We start from the raw sequence: 15,764 nt of genomic DNA on the forward strand, positions 1-15,764 counted from the left end.
TCCTTTCGACATTCGAGAGAATACAGAATGTTCGGTGTTATCACAGTTCCATTTTGAGGGCCTACGCTTGTGTTTAAAACCCAGGAGTGGGCTTCTTTTCTGCCTACCTGCCCCTGAGTAAATTGTCCTAGAAACTGAAAAGGTCTCATCTTTAAGATATGTTGACACATTAGGGAACTTAATGAGCACCCGCTAGCAAATGGCTAGACAACTACAGTTAGACTGAACTCGCCAGTCACCAGCATTGCAATGGCAACAGGGACTTCTATGCCCTTCATTATGCCAACTTGGGTTCCTTTCAAAGTCTCTCACTCACTGTAAGGAGAGGGAATTTCGTCCAAAGACCTCTGGCCAGCCTTTTAAGTATATAGTGTTCTAAGCTGGATCTTTTTAAAAAAGTAGCTCTGGGATCAACAAAGAGCTTGAGATTAAGAGAGGCTGGCCAAGTTGGAACAACCTCAATGTCACTGAAATCTACTTGAACATGAAAGAATTCAAAAGTTGCCTCTTGCTAGACCCAGTAAGGCTCGATTTCATACATGGGAGAGATGTAGATTTTGGTGATACTGGGGTTTTTCCAACTTGGCTCTATAGCACAAAAGCAGCAAACACTTCTGGGTCACTGTTCATCAACCAGGAATTAGGGCACTTTCTTGAAGAAGTACTGGTCTTCTCTGATGTCTAGCAATTCCTCACTTTCCCTTGATATTTAGTTGGAGTGTTCGTGGCTGGTGTGTGTGTGTGTGTGTGTGTGTGTGTGTGTGTATGTGTGTGTGTAGGGGCATACGCATGCATATGTCTTCCAACTATGTCAAGTTTGTGTGTTACAATTTAAGTGACCAAGGGCTCAGGCTATGCATGAAAAAACTGATTGTACCAGTGCATAACTGGGCTGGAGTGATATCTATCTTCCACTTAATTATGCTCTAGAAACGTCACTGATGTGCCCCAAAGTATCCTAGTAGATAGACAATTTCCCTGAAACTGATCAGTTGAGTGGAAAATTGTGTAATGAGAGCAGAATTTCCATCATGAAAGAGTTTAAGTACTGGATATAGAGAAACAACAGAAAGATAATATACACAAGACTCCTCCACTTAGAGGTTTTGGTTAGAGGGTACATGTAGCTGGCTGGAATGTGATATTTGTCAACAAATTACAAGGTATTTACAAAATTTGACTTACCGTTTCTTGTGTTATTTGCTTTTGTTCTTGTTTTGTAGTAATTTCTCCGGTTATTCTAGTTTCTCGTTCTTTGGCTTTAGCTGCGGAAATTACTACTTTTGGTACAAATGCCTTTTCAGTTTCTTTTCTTATCTGAAATCAATGATAAAAACAAAACCTTATTGTCTCCCAATCTCTAATGGAAGTGACATAATGTTTATTAAATATAAAAAAATAGGAAGTAAAAGAAGAAAAGTCCTTTTTCTAGAGATATCACTAAATAAATGATCTCATTTTCATTAATATGACCACACTCATGCTCTTTATTTGCCTAAACCATAAGTTATGTTGCTTAGAGAAAAAAAATTGGATTCAACCCTGCTTTGAATTGGAGAGTGTAGTCTTCTTTAAAAGGACTTCCAATGCAGTGGTTGAGGGTCCGCCTGCCGATGCAGGGGACACAGGTTCGTGTCCCGGTCCAGGAAGATCCCACATGCCGCGGAGCGGCTGGGCCCGTGAGCCATGGCTGCTAAGCCTGCGCGTCCAGAGCCTGTGCTCCGCAACGGGAGAGGGCACAACAGTGAGAGGCCCGTGTACCGCAAAAAAAAAGGACTTCCAATTTTTATAAATGGATATATGGCAATATTATTTTGTGTCACTTTGTCATCTAAAGGAAATCTTAGAGCACAGGATATTAGAATGGAAGACCTTAGAAGTAATACTGTCTGACCCTTTAATTTTATATATAAAAAATCAAGTATAGATGATTCATAATCCACATTTATACGACAATTTTGCTTCAAAAAATTTCCTAACTATTGTGATGGTTTGGAATATCAAGACTTACTTTTCTAAAATTGAGACATTAAAGGGAGAAAAGTTTTGTGCACATCCCAGGCAAAATGTTTTCCAAATCCTTAACTCCCTGAAGATACTGTGCTTGGATCTGGATCTGGACACCTAAGGTATATGTGAGGGGAAAGGGGGTGCTGGGGGGGCAGTTTTCTCCATTTGCCTCTTTGCCATTCTCAGGCGTCGTCACTGAAATTCAGGATCTCAGGGTTAAAAGAGGCTTGAGAGGTATCTTCCCAAACCCGCCCAACTGACAATCGGCTTGGGTGGCCAAGAGCCCTATCAGTTGGCCTCATCTAATTCGCTCCTGAATGCCTCCAAGCACAATGTCTTTTTCACTTTTTCTGGTTATTTCACCCGAGAAGGCCATGCTCTCCATCTCATTTCAAATCCATGTTCAAATGTTCTCTTAAGGAGTCAGGAAGCAGTTGCTAAGCTATTTTCAGAGCACTGTGTGTTCAGTGTTCTTTTCCACCCTTCCCAGTTCCCACCTCAGCATCTACTTCTCTGTCCCTTGTAGTCACATATTTAGCCAGTGCGTCTCCAGGCCAGTGTAGATGAGACCCCTGTTTCTACTTCTGCTATGTGTTCCTAGAGGTCCCTTTTGTCTACACAAGGGAAGCGTCTGGTGACTCTAAAGGACTTTGGTATCTAGCACCCAGGGATACAGAGATACAGGGGATGTTATTAGTGTGAAATAACCGTGTTGCTCATGAAACAACACCCTTCATGGTAAACATTATTATCTGTGTTGACGCACCAGCGTCAATTATTATCACAATAATTATTGTGATAATAATTATAAATAAATATATATTTATTTATATATATATAATATATTATTTATAAATAAATAAATAAATATATTAAATAAATAAATTTATAAATTTATAAATAAATATAATATATTATTTATAAATAAATAAATAAATAAATAAATAAATATAAATAAATAAATAATTATAAATAATTATAATAAAACAATTATTATCACAATAATAATTTCATATCAAAAACCAGTTTCACCTGTTCATGAGTTACGTGCACCTGCTCTTGTTCTGTGGTAATGACTTCTCTGGTTCTTGCTTTCAATTCTTGTTCTTTTGCTTTATCGGCGGCCACTACCACCTTAGTTACAGCAGTCTTCTCTGCCTCCTTTTTTATCTGATTTTCATAGGGGAAAGGAAAGAAATACTGTAATGCACCTCATATAAAAAGTCACAATAATAAATCAGGATAAAGACATAAATGTCACACAGGAGATGACAAGGAGGAAAGCTAGAGTGATTTTAAACTATAACAGAAAATCTATTCAAATATGAGATGGGAAATTATCTTGGATTTATAACACCTTTCAGCTATGAATCAAGCGTCACGTTTGTTTTGAGGAAAGTAAAAGCAAAGGTCTTTGGGGGAAGCTTAGAGAAAGGTAATGGCAGCCCTGAAATAATGGTTTTCCTGCCTGGCTCTTGGAGAGACTGAGCTCTGGATGGACCGGTCTGGAACTACAGCTCTGAACGCACATGTACTGTCTTGTTCAGCTGACTTTCTCGGCCACCTTTGCCTGTCTTAACTCAGGAGTGCCCTGATACTTGGGATACCTTGTCTGACCGCCTATCTTGACTTTCTGAGAGTTAACTCTTACCTGCCTAGGTGTCTGACTTAGACCAGGTACTTAGAATGTTTGTAACTTGAACACCTTTGGTCTCAGACCACCTCCTGCACCGAAAGACCTAAAAGTCCGGGCCATGGTGGGCTTAGTGTTGTCCTCAAAGCGATGTGAGCATTGATTGCACGCACAGCTCAGTGTGCATGGCCCCAGGCCTACCTGTTCTTGAGCAGGTTGGATGCGCACAGCAGTCGTGGTTGTCCTCTGAGCAGTCTGCTCTACAGCACTGATAACTGGTTCTCTCACTCTGGCCATATCAACAGCAGCAACAACGGTTGCAACAGCTGCACTTTTGTCAGTTTCTTGTTTCACCTGGATTGGCAGTGACCAAGCACATTACTTTGTGAAATGACACACACGGTAGAAAATACAAAAGAACAGTGGAAACCAAGCCACCTAGAGTACAGTAGACACATGCATAAGCATTTATCATTGCCAAGAGAGATATGGTAGGTACTGTGAAAACCTACATTTATGAAAAGCTCACAGATTTAGAGCCTTTGTTCCAATTAAAAAATGCTTTTACAGAGCATGAGCCAAATTGGGTTTTCAGTTTCGGTTATACTTTTATGTTCGTATGCATTTTCCCTGCAACCTACACAGACTGCGTTTCACGGCAGGATTCTGTTGGGAGAAACCAGATGTGAAAGGAAGAGAAAGGAAGCTCTGACAGTACCTCTGCAGCCCCAGCAGCACCAGCCCCTGCCGCAAAGGTAGCACTGGCGGCAGCCCCTGCCGCTCCGCTGATGGTCACTTGCTCCTGGATCCCGTATCTCCCTTCCCATCTCTCCTCTGTCCTGATCTGAGTAGCACTTGTCACCATGGTTTCTCTCATCTCAGACTCAGATGAAGCCATGTAGCCCTCTTGCTTCCAAGGGGGAGGCACTTCAGGGCCTGGGGGCATGGTGGGCATCTGAGCCTTCCGGACGAGTAACGGAGACCTAACGGATCTGATGGGGGACGTGGAGATCCTCCCCGCTGGAGACACGGACCTGAAAATCAAATGACAGAGGTCAAAGAATGCCAAGACAAGGAACTACTCCCTTGGTCATCAGATATGAATAAAGGAAGAAAACTCTGGAAGTGTTTAATTTAAGGAAGAGTTTTAAAATCCATGGCTTGGGACTTCCCTGGTGGTGCAGTGGTTAAGAATCCACCAGCCAATGTGGGGGACACGGGTTGGATCCCTGGTCCAAGAAGATCCCACATGCCACGGAGCAACTAAGCCCGTGCACCACAACTACTGAGCCTGCACTCTAGAGCCTGTGAGCCACACTACTGAGCCCACGCGCTGCAACTGCTGAAGGCTGCACACCTAGAGCCCGTGCTCCACAACAAGAGAAGCCACCGCAACTAGAGAAAGCCCGCGCGCTGCAATGAAGACCCAATGCAGCCAAAATAAATAAATAAAATTAAAAAAATAAAAATAAAATCCGTGGCTCAATAACCTATACAGAGGCAAGTAATGTACTTGAAAGTAATTTGTTTTAAATCTCAGTGAGCCTTATTCTCATCTGCGGTAATTCTGTAAGAGAATCAGATTTAATCCTAAACTAAAGAATTCTGTGCCCTGCCCCACCTTTTCGTGTTTAGAAAAGTCAAGACAGCAGAAGGCGTGTCCTTAAAATACAGTCAAAGAAAGGACACGGCAAATATGGTAACCATAACTCTAAATTTCTCTGTACTCCCAATTCTGGGGGGCGGGTGGGGGCGACGGGACGTCAAATAGGTGTTGAAGGAAGAAAGGTTTCTGTAATCAAAATGCTTGTGCAGCTCAAGGCTAAACAAGGTAAACCTTTTTTTAATTTTCCTGCAGGATTTCCCACAGCCTTCATCATGCCCATATGCCCTGTGAATTGCAAGGCTTTCTCATTACTCTTTTTGCAGAACTTTTTGGGGTATAGGCTGTGCAATGCACTTTGCAAACTGCTGTTCTGGTCAAAGTATGGTGAACTGCTGTTTTAAATTTATTCTGTCTTTGTTTACCCTCGCCCTCATTGTATTGTACTCTGGACTTCTTTTAAATATCCTTATAGTGGATAATTTGAAACCTAAGGATTCTATAGTTCTTGATTAAATTGATAAAGTGGTTTCTTCCAAAACAGTTTTCATCATTTTTTATGTGTGTCCAAACTGAAATAGCATCAGTTCAAGAATCTGGGTACTGAATCAAGGCATTTACAGACAAAAAAGACAGTTCCTAATCTATAGTAATAATTCCAGGCATTATTTTAAGATGAAATTTTTCATAATTAAATTCTTGATCCAAAGGGTTTATTATACTTTTCCCTCTAGGTGGCAGTATTGCCTTATCATTGCATTTAACTACTACATGCAGGAAAATGTTTATAAATGTATTCTGTCACTACATAGGGTATTTAACTTACACTGATCATAAATGAAACAATTTTTCTAATTAAGGCTCAAGGTACAGTTGATATCTGCTCTAAATTACAGAGTAAATTAATAGTACATTACAATATTAACCAGTTTCATGAAGAAATGTTCAATCATTTTCTTGAAGAAGGGTTTTTAGGTGAAAATCAATTTACATTTTATAAATGGAGTTGTGATCAACTAAAGGTAGATCTAGGGGAACAAGTATCTACTCTGAAAGTGACTGCCTTAGAACCATAACAAAGACCAGTTTAGAATAACGTAGGGTTTACACCAATTGAAGAAAAGCAAAGTGACATGTATTTCCAAGTTTCAACCTGTGTCTTGTTCTTGCTCTCCCTAGTAAAGTGGGTCTAATTCAAATAGAGTTAAAGACATGATTAGCATGACATGAGTGATTAGCAGCAGGTTGCAGGTAAGCCCATAACTGTGAAAATCAATGTAATTTGAGTCATTATAGGAAAGTGCTCATTTCTGCTCTTACAATAAAAAGAAAATAATCACCTGGTCACAGCTAGATACAATGCACCTTATTCAATGAAATATGTTTGCCTTTCTCTACAACAAAAATCAAGATTAGACTGTGAGACATTTTAGGAAATTGTCTATCCTGGATAACCATTATTTTCTCCACAAACTGATATTTAAATTTCTTATTTTAAAGCAAATTTGGGGGGCTAAATAATTGGGATTGTTATCAATGAATTCTCAGTACTTCTAAGACAGTAAAAATACTCCATAGAGTCAGGGAAGCTCTGTAATTCTAAATGACTCTTAGGCTTGGATTAAAAATACGGTGAGGTTGTTATCTCCCCCAGAAATCACATGCGGCCTGTCTTGTGATTTTGTGTACGCAAACTTGGAGTTAGCCTGAGATAGAACACTTTTTTTGATAGCCAGACACGTTTTTAAAACTAGCTTTTTGGTCAAGGCTTCATATTAGTGTTTACCAATATCTTTAAAGTGGCCACTATAATAAAGACTGGAAAATATCTGGCATTTTTCCACATATTTGTTGGACATTACATTGCCTCTGGTGTGAAATGCTTGTCTTTTGTCAATTTTTTTTTCATTTGTGTTGCTTGTTTTTTCTTTAATAATTAATTTGTGGAAGCTTTTTGATACATCTGGTGTATTAGTCCTTTGTCATAAGTATTGCAAACATTTCCCCCGAGATCCACGGTTTGCATTTGCTTATTTATAGGGTCTTATCCAGCATCAACATGTACAGTTGTGTAGATTATGCACTGTTTCTAGGCTTGTACAATTCACACTGTGGCCACTGTATGTTTGTTTTAATATTTTATGGCAGAGGCAATGACATATCTCGAGGAAGAGGCATCCTTAAATTTTTTTCACAAATACACTGTTTGGTATAGCAATGACCTTGCTTTTGCCATACATAAATTTTTATTTTTATGTTGTTGAGTCTGTAAATCTATTTTTAAAAGCTCTTCCCTACAGTTGTTTTCACAAATTTTCTTCTCTTTTATTTTTGTGATTTAGTTTTTAATTTAGCTCTTTAGTCAAGCTGAGATTTATTCTGTAAATAGTGTAGGTACAAGTTTATATTCGGTTTTTCCCAAATGGATAGTTAACTGGGCCAGCATTCTTTATCGAGTAAAATATCCTTTTCCCCACTGAACTGAAAGGTCACTTTGATTTAAACACTGAATTTCCTGGATACTTGAATTCTATTTCTGGATGCTCTGTTCTGCTTTGCCCATGTATTTTCTATGCATTTACCAATACCATACTGTTTTGATTACAGTAACTTCACAATAAGTTTGAATATTTTTTAGATCAACTATCCACTTATTATTCTTCTTTTAAAATTTTTCATGGCAGGGGAACTTTCTCTACATTTAAAAAATTAAATTGGTCAAGAATCACTTTTTTATTTACTCCAAATTTTTCCCTTTTATCAGTTTATCATGTAAAAAAAAAACCTCAGCATGTTAAGCTAAATCCCAAAGTTTCAAATTTGCTATGGATAATTTATACTTGCTTATCTATTGGATTGGCCAAAAAGTTCATTCGGGTTTTTCTGTAAAATGTTATGAAAACTTTTTGGCCAACCCAATAGTTTCTGAGCCCTGATGATACATTCTTACTTTCTAATATACCTCCATATTAACTAAGCATAGAAACCTAACAGAAATCCATTTTATATTCTAGACAAAATAACATAAGCACATGCAAAATATTTAGAAGGTTTTACTTATTATTAGAGCAGAAGAACACTTGTATAATTATTTTATATCTATAAGAAACCTTCAACTAATTATCTCACTGAACCCTCACAACACACCTTGAGATAATTCTTACCGTGTTTCTCTATAATTTACAAATGACACGACTAAGACCTTAAACAAATTATTTAACTTCTTTAGCTCTGGTCACCTAGCTATAAAATTAGGGGTGATAGTTCTTAGAGGTTGCTATGAATATTTAATGAGATAATATACACAGAGTGCCAATCAAATGTCTGACATAGAGAAAGTGGTCAATGTATATTAGTGATTATTTTATTATTATAATTATTTTCTAAGTCACATTTTAACAAGTAATCAAGCTGAGTGAACGCAGGGCTTCCAACCCTAAATTCTGTGCTCTTCTCATTTCACTGTGCTTTTTCTTGACTCCTAAAGCAGATATTAAATGGTATACAAATAAGAATTCAGAATTAGAGTTTATAAAGTTCTCCAATTTACCAGTGGACAGTGAGGATTTGTGAAAATCATAATCAGTGTCTTTTTGGTTTACCTCCTTTATCACACCCTACATTTCTTATTTCTTCCTTTTATCTCTCATCTTATTGGATTAAACCTAATTTGAAAATGCATAATGATCTCTTTTAAAAGGCTTTACCTGACGGGAGATGGGGTCGGTGCCCGCACATGTCTGACCGGGGACGGGGAGTGTCTTATCGGCGATGGGGACTGCTGTCGAGCCAACTGTGCTTTGGCAGCAATGGATGGTGGTGTGGGAGACCTTGACTTTGGCTTAGGAGGTATCCTGGGACGTGTTTTATGTGGCAGCTGTTGGGCACCATCTATTACCATCTCAACTGTTGCAATTGATCTGGCATCAAAGTGGGCTTCAATCTTCTGTAAAAGAGAAAAACAAAGCCCATGGTGAGGAGGAATTATTGATGAAGAAACAATCTGAAAGGCTTAAAACCTGACAGTATATATTTTTTAAAAAAAAAAACCTTTTCAATTTGAGTTTGTCGTGTTTCTGAAATCTGAGCAGTCGAAACAATTGTCTTCGTCTTTTTAGCGGGTACTACTTCTTCACCTGTAGGAAGGGAAAGATAAATATTTAGACGGGAGCACAAGGACCCATTTTTAAAGGGATTATGTTAATTCTGACTACAAAGTCAATAAGATTTTGTGTGTCCCAATGGGCAAAAATGCAGAAAGTTTTGGATGTTGTATGAATATAAATTAGCTTTAAACATAGAAAGTATTTATTATTAGATATGAATTTAATTAGAATCTTTTTTTAAAAAATTCCATCGCTTGCCAATAATTTGAAAACATAGATGACTTAATTGAAATACTTCCCGGTTTCTAGTAGGGTTAAAAACCACAGATTGCTTCAATGATTCTAAACTCCTGCACGGAATCTCAGAGACTTTTCATGGGTGTTGAAATGCCAGCTTTGATTTCAACTCACAGCATCCCCAGACCTCAGAGGGCAGGCAGGTGGACCCCTGACCCCACTTGGTCCTAAATCCTCCCCCTTCCCTGCTCCCTGTTCCTCAACCTCCAGCACATACCTTGAACCAGTAATTCAGCAGTGGAAGTAGCTCTTCCAACGCTATTGGTGGCATTTACTGAATAAGAGCCAGAGTCTTCAGGGTACGCTTCCGCAATCAGTAAGCTGTAGAGGTCGCCTTCTTGTGAAATTTGAAAATCAAGGGAGCTGTGGATTTCAGCTCCGTCCCGGTAGAACTTCACCACAGGTGTAGGGATTCCAGTCACTCTCACTTGGAGTCGCACTTGGCTTCCTTGTCTCACGGTCATGCTCTGCAGCCGTTGAACAAAGTTAGGTGGTGCTGTCTCCGCTGCAGTGGGAAGGGAAGAAAATTAGGACTGGCGCCAGCCAGGGCACTCCCAACAATCTATTTTTAAATGATTATAGCTCTGGTGTCCAAACCAGGCAATGGCTAGCTGAACCAAACATGCTTGACTGTCCTTGAGCCCAGCTCATCCATCAGATGACAGTAAGAGCAGAGCCAGGAGGTGGCAGAGGGCACCCCGCCACCATATTTGATTTGCTTTGTCTTGTTTAGCTGTTCTAGGCCACCACATTTTTTTTTTTTTAAAGAAAAAGCCTAGATCTTGTTATGACATTTCTAGAGGATATTTCCTGCACTTCCTCCCAACTTCACATCTAGCATTATATTAATATGTTAAGATAACTTTACATATTTCAGGAAGTTGCACTAAAATGAATTCCAGTGGTTGGTTTGCTGGATACACTTGTGACTTACAGAATCATTAAATTTTAATTTAAATTAAAAAATCCTAAATTGGCTCCAACTTAATCAGTATTCAAATAACCCAAATATGTACTTGCATTTAAAATGTTAATCCAAATAATGACACGATTTAATGTTAGATGCTACAGAAAGGGGATTTTTTTTTGGCTAATTATGCTGGAAGAAATTTTTAATAAAATAAATGTGAAGGGTGAGTGGGATTAATCTTGACATGTTTTTGAGGAATAAACAACAGCAGATGCTGTCAACCTTGTGCATTTTCCCTTTCTGAATTTTCTGGATGTATGTTAAAGTTCATACCTGATGTTACCTGATGTTCCTTCTGTTTTGGTCAATGATAGCCCTATACTTAAACAGTGCTGAACGTATAGTTTACTGGATAAACATATATAACATTATGCAGCTCATGAAAGATATTGTTATGTAATGTATGAAGTAATGCAATGTTCTTTGTACTAATGTCTTACAAAGAAGTAAAGGATGGAGAAAAATGACAGAGGCCACGAAGACTTGTGGTAACTTTTGTGGGGAAACTGTGTCCTGCATTTGAATCATAAACAAGCATTTGCCCTATTTCTGTGTATGCTTACTGTGCAATGATTTTAGAAATGGAAAGTAAATGAAGCATTATTAAATGTTATAGCCTAGAGCAGTATTTCTTAAATGGGTGGTCTGTGGACCACTGGTATCAGAATCATCTATGTGCTTGTTAAAGTGTGAATTCCTGGAGATACGCATATTTCCTTAGCAGGCGTATAGACAAGGCTCAAGCCTTTCTACTTGCTCAGAAACACGATTTTTAATATTCCCTTAATATAATTTTGAGTGCTTAATATGTGTATGGAGGAACTAGTTCTCAGCCACTTTTTTGAGGAAAACCAAATTCCAAAAGACAAACAACTTTGCTATCAATGCAGTGTCCGGTGGGCCCTTCTCTAGATTTGAGATGCATCTGCTTGTGCTCAGTAGCTTTTGGGGGACTCCCTTCCCCAGATCCTGGAGATGTGCTCCGGGGGTGGTACAGGGGACAGGCAGGTCCCCTAAAGCCTACCTGTCACGAGAAGCTCAGCAGTACTAGTCGCTTGTCCAGATCCATTGGTGGCTCTCAGGGAGTATCGTCCACTGTTGGCTTTAGTCACGGCGGGGATCTGCAGTCTAGCGCGGCCATCGCTAAAGGAGATCTGCACGCCGGGCAGAGTGGAAGTGGAAATCACCTGGCCATCCCTAAACCAGCTCACCTCAGGAACTGGGAAACCTGGAGAACAAAGAATTCATCTTTATGTTTGGGGCACTGCAAAGTCCTCTGTTCTGTCCCATTATGTTCACTTCCTTGTCCTAAACCATAAAAGCTATCCAGAGAGTCATGCTATTTAATGACAGTGAAAATTTGACAGCTGTGTGATAAAAGTGTAAACTTACAGACCATTAGGAAGGTCTGTGGGTTCACGTGGAGGCCAGCACCTTCATTCTATAGGGGAGGAAACTGAAGCCAAAAGAGGCTCAATGATTTTTCCAAGGTCCCTCAGCTGGCAGTGGCACACAGAGGACCAGAATTGCCATCACCTGCCCTCCTGCCCAAGGTTCTATCTGATGCAATTTAATAGACATCATTAAAATCATGAAGGAGATTTATAAAAATGAAGAGCCAAGGAAACTGTGAGATAAAAAGTGACTGTTGTCCTCTTCAAAAACAAGTGAAGAACAAAAGCAGCAAAGGGATCTAAAAGTTCAGCCTACTAAGCACAAGAGAACACGCTCAGCCCTCTACCTCCTCTGACCTCTCCTGTCTTCCTGACCTCTCCTGCCTTTCAAATGTGCTTCAGTAAAAATGCCATACAAAGGAGGGGCAGCTTCTCATACAATAAGAGATGATGCCGAACCAAGTCTTTCAGAATAACATGGATACTTGGAGTTGCAGGTAGAAAAGTCAAATTCTCTTCACCCACCATGAATCATGGAGCTAATGACTACAAGTACACAGCTGGATGCTTTAAGTATACTAAAATTCTGCATTCGGAAGGCATGAGGCAAATTCAGAGCACGGTTTATTTTGCCTTTGGTATGAAGGCTGGTGATCTAACTCCTTAAACTGAGGAGGTGAGGATAAGCGAGAGAAAGTTTATTTTGTTGTCCTTATATTAGCCAATCTCCCACTGTGGCCAAGTGAATAGTTTATTTAACGAATTCATGGGTGTTCAAATATTTTCAGTGGTGTTTTTCTAAGAATGTATTAGCGCAAAGTGTGAAGGAACAAGGAGTTATGAGGAAGCCAGATTCCATTACTCCACAAGCAGGCAAACTTCCCACTGAAGCCATATGTGTTCTGCTCAGTTCAGAAGTTACTGAGTGTTACAAGATAAATAAGTAAATTATTTGGAAGTCAGAGATTATCATACAAGAGAAGAATTGAACTGGTCTCTGTACATTTCTATATACATATACAATAGAAATTAAAGAATGATTATATGTTATTTGTGCAATGTAAAATAAAGTGTTATCCAGTTACGAATAAGATTGGTACATAGACAGAAAACAAAAGGAAAGAGAAAGGAAAAGGAAATCTCATTTTACATCTTTATTATAAGCCATAAAGTTGAAAAAAAAAGAGGAATAGTGTATCATAGAGGTACATCAAGCATCAACTTTTAATTAATCCATAAAATCTCACATGACCAGTTATAATACTGCAGGAGAAAATATTGATTAAATAAATTTGAGATTAAATAATTTTGAGATTATTTACAATATAGTTCATAGATTATCCCCATTTTGTCACACGATGATAGGTCCCAGAAATCATCCATTTTCAAAACCATCCCTAAACTGAATTATAAAGAAGAAAAAGAAGGAAAAAAAGAGACAGAAGAACTGCCTGTTAAATACAATTCTAGGGTTAATGTCTGTTTCTCTTTACTATGTGAACCAGAGTGGCATATATTATTTTGGGGTGTCCTTTCAAAATGACTGGAAAATCTTTTCATTGACTAGAATCACTTAATAAAGATTGAAAATAAAATAATAAAATACTTAGGAGTTAGCTCATCACTGAAAGTTCTGCCACTGAGCAAAGTCAGTTGTACTGTTATTTTCCATGTAAACCCACAGAGGCTCAGGCACACAGGCTACTCGCCCAGCAGCTCCATGACTGGCCCCTATTGGGCTGGAGTTCTTGGCTTCCAGTCTGGCTCTGCAGCTGAATCCAAAGATAGAATGACCAAATTTGGTCCTATTTAGCACCTGGATTCTGACAGCTAATTTAATCCAATGCTATTTATTTTGCTTTGTGGAATTATAAATATGAATAAAACATTTTCAAGCCATTATATTGTATAATATAAGTATTATATTATAAGTATACTAAAATACTTATATATATATTATATATATTATAATATTATATTATATATATTATATTATATATATAATATATATATTATAATATTATAATATTATAGTATATATAATATATATTATAAGTATACTAAAATACTTATATTTATATATATATAAAATACTTATATATAAAATACTTATATTCACAGAGTGAATATAAGTGAACAGTATACTGTGAACAGTATACTCTTACAATGACCCTTCCACAGAAGTGGGCCCATTTCACAAAGTCAAAGCAAGGCTTAAGCTTGCTGTCAAGTCCTACAGCAAAGTTAATGGACAGGAGGCAGAGAAGAAAAAGGGACAGTGTGAACGTGTGAGCTTACCACTAATGTGAGCCTCAAAGGTTGCGGTACTACCCTCCAGTACCACAACGCTTTGTAACGGCTGCGTAAACGTCGGTGCTTGAGTTGTCATCTTTTTAGGCACTCTGAAAAGGAAGAGAAAAGAAATTAGAAGGTCACAGCTTAGGGCCATTCTGGAGCTACTCTGAAGATGGCAGACACACATTTTCCAAATGGGTTGCTTCTCAGATTATCTGTGGGCCCAGAGTGATGGGCAGGCCTTCTCTTTTGTGGCCTGAATTTGGCCTCTGGGTTAACTTATAGCCTAACAGAGTAGCACGTCTAAGGGGGGGATGGAAAAAAAAAAACAACCGAAGCAAACAGAGTAAGGAATGTACCCTAGTGGTCGAAGAGGGAAATTCAGTCTTACCAAAGGTGGGAAATCTGAGAGAGAGTTGGGAGAAAGGGAAAGCTGGAGGAAGCTAGGGGTAGTGACAAATAATAGAAAGGATATGTGAAAAGTGTAAAACGAATCTTTTCATCGGTTCAATGTCAGAAAGAATTATTTTAAAAAATTTCCTTCCTCCCAATATTTTTCAGACACTGTATCTGTATTTATAAAGTTGACATAGATTCAGGCACTATTACCTTAAGTAACCCAGGTGATTATTTAAAATAGTCACCAAAACTAAAAACTTGAACTTTGCAATTTCTTTCCTAACTTGAAAACTTTTGGAAAGCCTGGTCCACTATGCAAACCTTTTGTAGACAGCATACAGTGTTTTTTAGTCCTTAATATTTCTTCATATTGTAACTGTTCAGTAAATGTTGCTACTGTTGAAGTGAATATTCAGGAAAGTTTAAATTTAACTGAGCAGGCCAGTATTTATTATAGATCTGCAAGAAAAATACTGACTTGAGTTCTTAATAAGGAACAATGTGCAGACTCTGAAAAATGGAAGGCTGGTCTGCGATGCAGTTGAAGCGAAAGCACCTATGCTTTCATAGCACAAATACTAAAAATCAAAGAAATTAACACGAAATCGGCAGTTAAGTTGTTTTGTTAAGTGGAAGCAAGTACTTTGCCTATCAGTTTTAGAGAGATTATGAGAAGAAATTTCTGAGACATAAATACCTTGCTATTGAATGTGACTATGCCACTATTCTGATATAAAAGGCAGATTCTCAGTTGTCAATTGCTTCATTAGTATTTTTCATAAAATTCTCTATTTATTAAAAGTGTGTGGAGCAATCATCTAATTCTGTACCTTATTGTAACTTTTTACTTAGTTAAAAAGAAAATAAAACTAGAATTCTCTAAGACAATAACATTTATATTTGAAAAATTCAGATAATATCCAAAATAAACTGTTGCCAAGAACTGCTTAGCGTAGCATATTATCCTTAGGACACGAAAATAACTTTTTGTGTCGAACTCTTCCTGTTTCTGAGCGAGTGCATCTTCTAAAAATAGCTATATTCTTTTACACCATTT

At 38.1% G+C, this 15,764-nt stretch overlaps 1 protein-coding gene across 1 annotated transcript in view; it reads right to left on the reverse strand.

Annotated features, from left to right (window-relative positions):
• TTN (titin) overlaps nt 1-14,627 on the reverse strand; it is a 279,002-nt gene extending 264,375 nt beyond the window's left edge. Inside the window, exons 1-9 of the mRNA XM_082841571.1 lie at nt 14,312-14,627; nt 11,644-11,847; nt 9,867-10,154; nt 9,297-9,382; nt 8,954-9,192; nt 4,362-4,677; nt 3,845-3,997; nt 3,043-3,180; nt 1,186-1,317 (exon numbers count right to left, since the gene is read on the reverse strand). Coding sequence (XP_082697697.1) covers nt 1,186-1,317; nt 3,043-3,180; nt 3,845-3,997; nt 4,362-4,677; nt 8,954-9,192; nt 9,297-9,382; nt 9,867-10,154; nt 11,644-11,847; nt 14,312-14,495 — 1,740 coding nt within the window. The 5' untranslated portion in view covers nt 14,496-14,627. The remainder of the gene's footprint in view (nt 1-1,185; nt 1,318-3,042; nt 3,181-3,844; nt 3,998-4,361; nt 4,678-8,953; nt 9,193-9,296; nt 9,383-9,866; nt 10,155-11,643; nt 11,848-14,311) is intronic.
• Nucleotides 14,628-15,764: the final 1,137 nt, after the last annotated feature.

Source organism: Leucopleurus acutus (assembly GCF_964270905.1).
Source record: "Leucopleurus acutus genome assembly, chromosome: 6".
Lineage (NCBI taxonomy): Eukaryota > Metazoa > Chordata > Mammalia > Artiodactyla > Delphinidae > Leucopleurus > Leucopleurus acutus.